The sequence below is a fragment of the Triturus cristatus genome, chromosome 2_2 (genome assembly GCF_964204655.1).
Source record: "Triturus cristatus chromosome 2_2, aTriCri1.1, whole genome shotgun sequence".
In the NCBI taxonomy this organism is placed as follows: domain Eukaryota; kingdom Metazoa; phylum Chordata; class Amphibia; order Caudata; family Salamandridae; genus Triturus; species Triturus cristatus.
Genome location: NC_140582.1, coordinates 64363674 through 64375807, shown reverse-complemented (window position 1 = coordinate 64375807; position 12134 = coordinate 64363674). Strand labels below are relative to the sequence as shown.

General features: G+C 42.0%; 1 protein-coding gene across 1 annotated transcript in view; it reads left to right on the top strand.

Moving 5' to 3' along the window:
- Positions 1-11177, top strand: part of MFHAS1 (multifunctional ROCO family signaling regulator 1) — a 571050-nt gene extending 559873 nt beyond the window's left edge. The window contains exons 10-12 of the mRNA XM_085643040.1: positions 3868-3936; positions 5586-5648; positions 10333-11177. Of these exons, the coding sequence (XP_085499166.1) occupies positions 3868-3936; positions 5586-5648; positions 10333-10508 (308 nt within the window). The 3' untranslated portion in view covers positions 10509-11177. The remainder of the gene's footprint in view (positions 1-3867; positions 3937-5585; positions 5649-10332) is intronic.
- The last annotated feature ends 957 nt before the right edge of the window (positions 11178-12134 follow it).

Below are 12134 nucleotides of genomic sequence, written 5' to 3'. Positions count from 1 at the left end.
TAACTTTGTACTGAGATTAGCTCAACATGCTTGCATTCCTCATCTGGTATATTTTGATCGTTTTGTATCTTCATTCCATAAAGGCACTTACAAAGCTAAGATGCAGCATGCTGATAACTTTATGATTCGATGGAGCAGTTGCTGGCCATACTATTTGACTTTGATTTATGTAGATAAGATCAATGTCATTGGGTGAAAAGAATGCATTGTTATGAATGAGAAAAGTGGCAACATGATAAAGAGCCTGATTTAGAAACAATTGGTGGGAATGGAAAATCCACAAAATCAAAACCTAATATGCTTATTTTCGGAAATAATTAATTTATTGTTTCTTTATTACAAAGGGAACTCATTCGGACCCCAATTTCTGGGAAGTTACTTCTTAAATAGACTTAAAGTCAAATAAAATTATATTAAAGACATTGGAAAATATATATGAAATAAACCCCTCAAGTACAAATGTATCACCATTCTTGTTTTAATTAAATTGCAAGCAAGATTAGGCAGTACCTTTGATATGTGTTTTCTCTGATGGTATTATTTTTTAAATATTGTGATATTAGTTTATTTTAAAAAATACATCTGACGTTCTTTCATTCCATTTATCATGCCCTTTTAATTTGTTATCTTAGCAGTCTAAATTCAACTACGGGACTAAAAGTAATCCCTAAATGGATTAGTTGAAGTTCTGAGGATTTGTTTCAGAGGTAAAAGTAGTAGCAATTTGTAAAGACTTTTTAAACCATTATGGTAAATGCAAATATTTCTACATAAACGTTGTTAAAAGTGGTTTGTTGATTTTTACTCAGTTGTTTGTATGGATTCCCTTCTGTGTTGTATTGGTGAAAATCAGCTTCAAGAATCTCCTCTTGGACGAATCGATCCTGATGAATACGGCCTAAAAAATCATTTATTTATCAATATCGGGTCAGATTTCTCATCTGCCTTAAATAGAATTCAGTTATGAGAAAGGACACATATACTTCTTTTTCTCGTTACTACTTCCTTTCAGAAGAGTTTGTATCTCAACACAGCCATACCCCACTACCCCTGTGTTTTTGCGTTTGTGATTGAGGGAATTGTTTTTCCAACTAGCTGCTTCCGCCACCTCCCTACTTCCTTTTATTGTGTTCATGTCCTCTTATTCTGTCCACCACTCTTCATTCATTATCCTCTACTGTGTTTGAGGGTGTGTGCCCCTCAGACACGTCTGCACCCATTTCCTTCATTTGCAGATCAAGGCACCCCCTACAACTTCTCTACTCTCTTCCTCCTATTAGCTTCCCCCTCTGTTCTCTCATCCTGTCTCCATAACTCTCCTTTACCGTTTTACTTCCTTCCTTCATTCTGCCTTTGCCTTTTCTGACTCACCTGTTCCAGTTTCTACATGGCTCTTCTGCCTTCCTTCTATGCAACCCCAAGTTCAGTTGTGGTAGAAATAGTAAAAGGACCAATCCTGTTCTCTTTTTTTGTTTTTTCCCTGTTCAGTTTTTACTATCTCAATTTGTCTTTAATTTATCTTTAATTTGCATAGTTTTTAGAAACTGTGTTTAAATGCAATCTTCCTGTTTCCCCTGGATCCTAGATTTGAAGCATTGTGTATGGCTCATTGTTTTGGAGAATGCATTGAATTGTGCACTCCTTCTTCCTGGCCCCTTGCAATGGAAAGGTCTAGGTGCCTGTGGAATAAAGAAGTTAGGATCAACTACAATTTACAGTGCAACACATTTGGTCACACAGTAAAGCTCAGAGTCGATTGATGGGAATAAGCATGGATTTATTACAAATTCAAAGCCAAGCTGATATAAATCAGTCGCAGAAACATAGCGTAAAAATACTGAATCGCAAAAGGGTGTCCAAAGCAGTGGGTAAAGTTGATCCTCAATAACAGAAAGCAAATGAGAAATTCTGTAGCTGCAATACACAGAATAAGGAATATAGTCTGATGCGTAGATTGAAAGTTTCAATCCTCTTGCCTATACATTAGGTTATCTAAGGAGACCCACCAAACCCTATTCTAGCTAGGGATCAGGGAGACCATATTAAATCAGGGAAGCAGAGAAAGGTGTCGGCATAGCAGAACTTCTGTAGAGGTTCTCAAAGGTAAGAATATTGTATAGCACAAAACCACAAAACAGATATGTCACAAAGAGGTCTCTACCTCTTAGAATCTATAGGGGAATCTAAATCTAGCTGGAGTGTGCTCTCTAATTAAACTTACAATAGCGCATTCGAGAATCCTAAGTCACATGTCCAATTCATTCTCATCTTAACACTATAAATTTTGGCAACTACACTCGAGATTTATTTTCCTTTAGACTGCTCATTCAAATCGTCCTTGGGTTTCTCCCATCTTTCCTTGCGCATGGACAGTAGTCCTCCCTGCATTCGTTAAAACTTCTCCTCCTTGCCATAGGATACTTCTAATGTGCCTTTCTTTAACCATGTGGTCATTTACCTGCACCTTTAGAAGGGAGAAAAACATTGCATCCAAAGCAACATTCACTTTGAAGGCTAGACGTTGTGAATTCCAAAAGCATAAGGCCTTGGCCAATTTAGTATAGCGAGCATCTAAATGCACGATTAAATTCATGATTTCAGATACATATATGGTTACAATATAAATGTAAAATGCTAAGTAAATGAATAAATTTCCGATTTTAAAATAAATGCAAGTATTATTCAAATGAGTACGTAAATATAGACATACCTGCCTACTCACATGGTACCGCCGTGTGACTCATGATATCGGTTCCCATCAGACGGTCACCCGGTGTGGAGCCGATATCACATAGTGGCAGGGAAAAAGGGCTGCAAATCACTGTATATAGTGGTTTTCCAGCTTGTTTTCCGAGGCTTTGAACTGCCGACTTCCATTAAGGAGTGTGAAAACACCCAAGGACATCAGCACCAGTCTCAGTAAGCACTTTTTTTGAGTGGAGAAGGGGGTTTGGGAGCAGGGTGGGTTATAAAAGTGCCTCTTAGGAACTTCTATCGGCACGAGGCCCTGCCCCTCCTCACATGGTGAGAATTTTGCTCAAGTATTACAGGTATGTTTATATATGAAGCAAGAACATTATTCAAACCACACAAATGCAGGTATATGTGAGAACGGCAATTTGTTGTTACTGTAAAGGAAACGTTAATAAGCAAGCTCATATAGATGTTGAGATTACACAGTAAATGCACTCTCTGTAACTATTCAAGTGCACTATATTACATTGAATAAATGATACATCACATGAAAATAAGGCCATACGTAAACTTATATGTGGCCTAATAAATCCCAAATGGGTGGAGCCTATATTACACTGCTCCATTTTCAATGGTAAATCTCCCCATGAGTCCTTATGGCACAACCTCTGCTCAGAAAGGATTCAGTAATGTTATTTCTGGAGCTTAAGATAAACATAGTATGCAAGAGCGGAGTACACCAATGGGTTTGCTAAGAAAGAACAGTGTCACCAATTCACCAATTGGAAAAAAACATGGTTACATTTATATATGCAGATCGGGCAGAGCCTGTTAGAGTAGTTGGGAATTAGGCTCAGTGTAAGTTAAACCTGACAAGGCCATAAAATGCAGTCTATCTGAACGCCAGCAGAGGTTTCTTCCCACGTCTTGGATCATCACTAGTCCCAAGCAGTACCACACGCGATCTTTAATGTTGACAGTGAACCAGAGTGCAGCCTTTTTATACCAGAGTCTTGCGGACTTATCAAATTCTGATTTAAAACCAGGAAACAGCTTTGTTTTTTTAAGGCAGTCATTCATAGGCATCAGTAAAAGGACAAAAACAATCATATATACCTGTGATAGCAATTCTCTGAGGGCTTGTAAAGTAACAAACAACTTATTTTTGTTTAGGAACAGATGGCAAAACCCCAAAACGGAAAAATGAACAGCATCAAGATCAAGCAAGTCCGAGGAAATCAGGTAGCACTCCAGATTAATTTGTTATATTCTAGCAATAATATTAACTGTTTGTGGTTATTAAGGGCCAAGCTACTTTCCATAGTAGCATATGTAATCTCTGAAGATCAGGAGCTTCTGGTTTAATGCTTTGTTGTGCAGTAACCTTATTGCTAACAATTTCACGATGAAGTAGTAGTGCAGTGTTTATACAGCGCTTCATACCCTGATGTGGGCCACCAAAGCACAACTTTTGGATATGCAGCATGTTGTATTTCATGTGTCCCTATTTTGGAAGCATTTTGGTGTCATGCGTGAGTTACTAGAGAGGTGGTCCTACATTGTTTTGCTTCAGGGCCGCAAAATTTCTTTTCACTGAGGGTCCAGAATATGACAAGGATTTTATCTGCCACATTAACTCTTTTTTACATACTGATTTTATTATGGATGTTTATTGACTGCAACCCTAGCTGTGGGAAGTTAATGAAATGCTGTAGGAGGCGAATAACAATTAGCACAAGCAAAGATAAGAGAAGAAAGACATACAGCAGGTACAGAGCCAGGCCAGGGTTACATGGTGGCCAACAGAGAAGAAGCTATCAGGGCAGGGTCTCTTGGAAGCAGGCATTTGAGTTTAGTTGCAGAGTAGTAAATGTATATGGTTTGGTAGATATGCTTCTTAAAGACGCCAAGTTTAAGCTCCTTTCTGATTAGCAGGAGGGATTACGAGGGGCGAAGAATTGCTTCTAGTTCTCCTTATCTTGCATTTCTGGAGCACAGGTCTGGTGAGGTAGTGGCTCTTAGCATTGAAGACAGGGGTGTCACCTCACTTAAAATTCCCCCTCCCCAAAGCCCCAGAAAAGAAAAATTAAATTTTAATTTATTACCATTTTATTTGTCATCCCCCGTGCCAAGCGGAGCAGCAGGGAGGAGAGTGGGCTGGCTAATGCACTGCTTAAAGTGTGCATGTCTTTTTGGCCGACAGTCTTGGGATGGCCAGCCACACATGCGTACTTTATGCCTCTCAACCCAGTTGTCTTAAGACAACTGGGTTGAGAGTAAGTGCAGGCCTCCACTCGGTGCTGTGGAGCGCCGAGTGAGGCTGCTCCCACCAATGCTGGAGCTGTTCACGTGCTGCACGTGAGCAGCGCCAGGACTGGGCAAGGGAGTTCCAGCATTCGGGTCCAGTCATAAATAGGTTCGGAGCAAGGACATCACATCAGGTAAGTTTTATATGTATTTATTTATTTATAATATTTTCCGCAACAACCCACCCCCCCCCCCAGATGCCAGCTGCCACTGATTGAAGAGTCTGTCAAGCTGAAGAGTTTCTCTCCCGTTCCAGATTAAACCAGGTAAGGACTTAAACAGTGGCCTTCTAAAGACTTATAGGTATTTATGTCATTTCCATAGTTTTTGCATTGGCTGGATATCTACCCGAGTTATCAGATCTCTTCATAGTCAGAAGATTATCTAGTGCCAGGAAGGATACATTCTCAGTGTTGAGGCTATTGTCAGGATCTTGCACTTTCTGTTTTATACAATGCACACTTTACCACAGAACAAAATTCTCTTTTAGAGCTGGTATAGGTCACTGTTCAGAAAGGAAATTAAAACCAGTTAACATTTCAAAAAATTTATGAACTAGTAGAATTTGTTTTGTTTTGGGCCAGATGTCAAAACCCAAAAGCTGAAAAACGACCAAGAAGACGATCTAACCAGCACCAGAAAATCAGGTAAGAAAAAGAGCATGATTGTGAGAAAACACCTGTAATAATATCCATATTTCCTAGGTTTAAAGTCAACTTTTTTGTAACAGCCTAAGGTGTATTAAAGTTGTTTAACACACCTATGCTCATCATCTAGAGAGGCAAAGGCTTGTTCCGAAAGCATGAACTGTCTGATGTATATGTAAGTGATGAGCCCTTTAGCCAGTGCAAGCGGGAAAGCTGGCTGACTGCCCGAGATGTTGAGTTAGCATGAAAAGTGACAGAGATACAGGTGGGAGGGCTGGAAGCAACTTGGCAATGTGAAGCGAGAGAGAAAAATTGACATGTGCAGAGGAGCAGGTAGGAGAAGGAAGACAGCAAGGAGAGAAACAAAACAAGCGGAAGAAGACAAAGGCACTAGTTATGAGTAGGTTGACCCACCTGCCACAGAGGCACATTTTGGGAAGGACTGTAAAAATACAAGTTAAAGGGTCAACATTCAGGACAAAAGGTCAATTTAAGGACACATCTTTTGTAAGTCAAGCAATAATATAAATGTAAGTTAAAATCCTCAATCCCTTTTAGCCCACCCTCTCTTGTCCGTGTGCTCCCCTGTTCCCTGCCCGCCCACCCTCAGTTGACCATGTACTGACCCAGCTCCTTTCACCCACCCTCCGTTGTCTGTTGTCAGAGTGCTTCCCCCATCACCCATCAATTCTCAATTTGCTTTCCCAGCCCAATTCACCCACCCACCATTGTATGTGTGCTCCACCATCCTCTCCCACCCACCGTCTATTGTTAGATTGTTGCCCAAACCCCTCCTGCCTACACTCTGCTGTCAGCCTGCTGAGCCATTCCTTCTCGCCCACCATCTGTTGTCAGCTCGCTGCCCCATTCCCTTCCCCCAACCTCTGTTGCCAACTTGGTGCCTCGGCTCCTCCTGCCAAGCCTCTGTTGTCAGCTTGCTACCCTATCCCCTCCCACCCACACTCCATTGTCCACTACCTTCTCCATCTTCTTCTGCCCACCCTCGGTTCTCAGCTTGCTGTCCTATCCCTTCTTGCCACCTTCCTTTGTGAACTTGCTGGCCCATCTCCTCCCTCCCACTCCTCATTGTCTGTTTGCCTCTCAAGAACCTTCCAGCCACCCTCTATTGTCTCCATACTTCCCAACTATCTATTGCATGTCCTCCTCTGCCCACCCACGTCATTCTCTACTGCCCTTCTCTCCTCCATGTTGACTCATCCCTTAGCCCACTCTCTGTTTGTTCATTTTAATGTTAAAAAGTGACCCCTCACTACCTGAAAATACGGACTGCTTTACGACCATGTACATAGTGGGGTACCCATTAGGCCGAAGAGAGGTTCTGAAAATTGCCTACCAGATGCAACGGTATACCCCGGTAACAACGACCCTGGGGCCAATCGCTCGCAAAGACTGGTGATTGTTCTGTTATGGCCATTATACACTGATACACAATTTTAATACTATCTTAATGATTTGATTGCAGAGTGACTAACCCTTTTGGTCCTGATGAATGCCTTTGAACCCTGGCTAGGGTCACATACAGCCAGAAACACGTTGACCTAATTTAGGGGTATATTTGTTGATAACCCCTAGTCCTCTTCTCTTTTAATCCTGTCCTGCGAGACCGCATACTAAAGACATTAGTCTTCCAGAGCCAGTTTTATTCTAAAAAAATCTCTTTCCGCACTCTGCCCCTCACTCTCCCCATCTCTGGTCCCTTCTCCATATACAACACCTCATCTCCACTTCTAGACCAGAAGAGTTGTAGCCCACACCAGGGACCTTGCAGCCCTGATGTGAGAAGGGAACCCTAAATTGAAGCATGTCACCTTAGGGTGAGTGAGGGTTCTCTTTAAGAAAAGGTCTTCCCCACCTTTCCCTATGCTTTAGACGCACATACCCTTCCTGGCTCCAACATAGATAACATTTCACCAGTGGGGACCCTTCTTCTTTTTGCATCCATGTTTTGTTGAGAGCATACTTTAAGTGAGTATATATAAATATTCAAACAGGGACAGCAGTCTCAGAAAGGCCACCATTTTAATAAATGTATGACTGATTATGGAGAATTTCAGTTTGTCTCACCAAACAAAGTCTGATTAACTGGTCAAGGATTTATAATCTATTAGTCGTACCATTGCTACAAATGTCGGATGGGACTAGAATAGCAAAATACCTAAATGTGTTTGTATTTTCTACATTCATTTTCTTGCTAATCCAAATAGTAATTTACGAATACTAGTTTTATCTGCATCTAATGTATATATTGATACACAGACAAAGTCATTCATTGATTTCCAAGTCAGTCCCTTCCCAAATTGGAAAAATACACATCTTTACCTAGCTGTTTGCACACAAATGTTTTACATGATAATCCTTTAAGTTCTGATTCTCAATGACAAACCAAATACCAAAAGTTCAAAATGCAAGAAAAACAAAAATAGGAATGAGAGACAGCCCTGTCTGGTCCCAAGAAGATTTGTTGTTATAGTTGAACCTTTAACATTAATTTCTATTGTTATAGATTGAGATTTGTATAATTATTTTTGACATGTATTATAAGTTTAGATAAAATGGCAGAATGTCTCATTGTGTCCTAAAAAACCTTCCAGAAACCCTACCAAATGTATTTAATGATCCACACTGATAAAGAGCATTTCTGACTCTCAATGGTCCTTTAGTTCTTGCTTTTTTGAGGTCGCAAAGCCCCTGAATTGTCAAATCGTAGGGGTTGAAAGTGCAAAACACTTGCTACATCAAGCCCTAAACTCCCAAGATATTTAATTGGAACCAAAAATCCCAACTAAGATCTGAGCGGTATAAGATCTCAATGACAAACTCAGATTTTTACGTACAAGTAACGTGTGGTTTTAGGACTTCCTACTGCTTGTAACTCATTGAGGCAGCAGCTTGCCGGAGAAATTTGATAAAAATGTTTTCTATTGTAAGGGGACCCTCCTACATATTATCCCTCATGCATACCTGTTTTTTCGACATGCCACCATTCCCTGGAATTTTTCTGTTTCCTTTTGTGAAGAGCAGGAGGTGACTCTACCAGGGTATATGGAGGCGAGCACCGACTCGGAAATGAAGCTTAAATGTGCTTCTGTAGAGCGCCTCTCCAATAACTCATTTAAAAAAACAGATATTTATTAAGAAGGTATTATGAGGATACTCCAAACCCCATCTCACCCTTTGTAAACAGTGGTTTCCTGCCCACATCACCTTCTTCCTCCGCCACACTGCCTATGGATGGTGCGTGCTGACATGGCAAGGAGACAAGAACGTGTAAGTGGCCAGGGGGCTTACCTAGCATCGAGTGTGTGGCTGCAAACAAAATCTGCATACAAAAAAACTGTGCATGAAAAATGAATTGGTCTAGGTTGTTGGTTCTTGTTATTCCACTGAAACAGGCTTCAGTGGGTTTGCTGTACTGAATAGTATCATTATTAAAATTAAACAGATTTCAGTACCTCCTCCCTGTTTTTGTGTGGAAGTAGAACCCCTGAAAAAACTTACAAAATCCTCACTGGTGAAACCATTCAGGGTTTGTTTTCACAGTGACATTAGTAACAAAAGCAAACTGGCCTGAGTCAGTATAGAGGGTAAGCAACACTAGCCAGAATAAACAGTGACAGCTTCACTGTATAAATACACAGGCAGTGGCCAGCACTCAAACGTCCTCTAACCAAGTGCTTTGGTGAAGGGTCCCTGTTAGAAATTAGGCCTGGGCTGTGAACGCCACTCCGTTCGCAGAGTTTTCGAAGTTTTCTGCACTCTGCGGAGTATGCAGAGTTCCAAAAATCTCTGCTCTGCAAAGCAGAACTGAGTTTTTTCCTTGCACGCGCTCACCAATGTTAATTTGGCACGCAAGGAAAATCCAACACTAGACCCCCTCCCAGCGGGATTTCTCAACGTGGGCGGTCACGGATGGTCGCGATCACTCGCATTGAGAAAGCATCCGTTCATGTTGAGGAAGGTGCCACTCAGGTAGAACATTTACTCAAGTGGCAGAAAGAAGGGGGCACCCTCTTACACTGCTCATTGTGCAGTTTGCGCTGATTTTCCAGCATGTGACAAACACCCGGCGCTAAAAATCAGCACAAATGGCGTGACCTAACGCACACCGCCGCTTGTGGAACTCCGTGTAGTGTGGTGGAGTTTTTTGGTCACTGGAACTCTGCGAACTCCGCCCAGGCCTAGTAGGAATACACCTCTCCTGGTGCCTGGGATTGGTACTTGAAATCTCGTTGGCCTTTACAGATTGTCTTTCTGCTATCCATCCGCCTTGGTAGCCTCTCTTCTGACTATCACAAGCCAGGGTCAGGTTATCCTGGTTAACTGCCAATTCACCATTTCCGGAGAGATTACTCTTCTATACACCACTACTCAGCGCTTGGATATGATGTGCTGAATCAGAAGCATTCAGCATGATAGCCCTACTTCTAGAACAAATCTAACATGCTGTTTTGCAGCTGGTAAACTAGCTGTACTATTTGCACTGAATTCATCGTGGCAGTGGAAATTATTATTTGACGGATCAGCAAGAAATGCACGGTTTGAAAATGATATTGTACTTTTGAAACTCTGGCATTAGGCTTTCCCCCTAGACCATGACGTAGCCCTCAGTACACATATTCAGCACAGCCAGGCAGCATTCTAAATAATGTATTCTTTGTTGCAGAACATGAAGCTTACCAAGGAAATAATGAAGATGCAGAATACAGAGAGGCACAACTGGAAGCCCAAGCCAGCAGCCCAACTCCAGCAGACACCGCGTCAGCAGCCAAAGATGAGGGGTCCACCAAAGGCAAAGGATCCAAGACTGGCGCCAAATCGTCCACGTGCACCGTGTTGTGACAAAACCACCTCCCAACCATGGAATGATTCAAAGTGTTACACCAAAAGGAGAACTTGTTCCTGACCATCAGATGCTCGGCTTTGTCAATGATGCAGATAGCAATGTCCATCGGTGTGTGAATCACGCGGAAGAGCGGTTAGGAAGCAGAGAAGAAAGGGCGGGGAAAAAAAGCGAAAAAGACAGAGTGGGAGGGTGAGTCAGGTAGAACTGGAGACTGTTGGCGTTTTTTTGTAGGCCGGAAAGATCATGGGGTGGCTCTATTTCATCCTTTATTTCATCTTGGGTGTCAAGAGTCAGAGGCGGAAACGGAGCACAGAGTTGGGAATATTTGATTTATGATGACACAATCAATGCAGTTAGTACCTTGATTGGATTTGAGATCAATGTTGGTAGTAAGTACTACCTTCGTTACAGCGACTGGCAGCGCTTTGAAAACAGGATGACTTCAGGATTTTTGATGAAGTCAAACCCACTCCCAATTGTAAGATTGACAGGTAACTGCAAAATGAACTTGCTTTGCTGAAAATATTAAGTTATTATATTTTTCTGTTCAACTACTGAGAAATTAATATTTTATTTCATGATCATTATGTTTTTTATGAAGACTCTTCTTTATGAAGAGTGTGAAATAACTAAATTGATTCTCCAAAAATAAAGTTCCAAACTTTCGACTTTATCATTTAAGAAGGGGGGGCGGGCATGACTGTACATTATGAAAAACATCATTGTGGCCAAAAACACATCATCCATTGCTTTATGTTATGTTTTTTAAATGAGTGGAAAATCTATATTTATTTCCTGGAAGTACAGTAGTCTACAGTATGACATAGAATAACTTGTATTACTGGCTGTGATTGGAGGAGAGTGTCTATAGTCCTAAAGATTCTGAGTGATCTTTATTAACCTGCTCGATTATGTAATTAAGGTGATTCGTTTTCCTAATAATAATGATTTCATGAATTTCGGAAATGCATTACAAAATATTCCTATCACAGTGCAGTGATGGCCATGTGTTCCCAGGTGATTATGCCAGGATAGTGATGGGATCAGACCCCATTCAGGTGGGTCATGGGGCTAACAGCGGCAAATGTCCCGGGGAGTGTCCTACTATGACTGCAAACTGAGCAAGGTACAACCCCTTCAGCACTTGGCTCAGGCTCACAGGAGAAGGCAAAAGGTGGACTACAAGCCCCAAATCCCCCTGCCTCTTCAAGCAGGGGTACAAAAGGAAAGCCCTTCCCCCTGCATCCAGGCTAGAGGAAGAGGCAGGGCCCCGTCCAGGGCCAGACTGGCTGTGGCAGGCACCAGGCGTTTCCCCGGTGGGCCGCCAGGGTGGGGGATGGTTTTAGGCCCCTGGGGGCCGTTTTTGTTACAGGACCGTTTTTGCTGCAATATCAGCCCCTGTAAAGAAATCGGCCAAAACCAGCCTTGGCTCTTGGAGGGTGGGGCGGGGGAGGGGGGGCTGGCCATGCACTTTGCCCGTGCCGGTTTTGGTTCCCAGTCCGGCCCTGGCCCCGTTCCTTTAGCTCAACATTTCTGTGTCTTCGGCAACCCTAAAGTAACCTTGTGTCATTGTGATACTTTCCACTTACTACACAAACCTATTGCACTATCATTATTGTGGT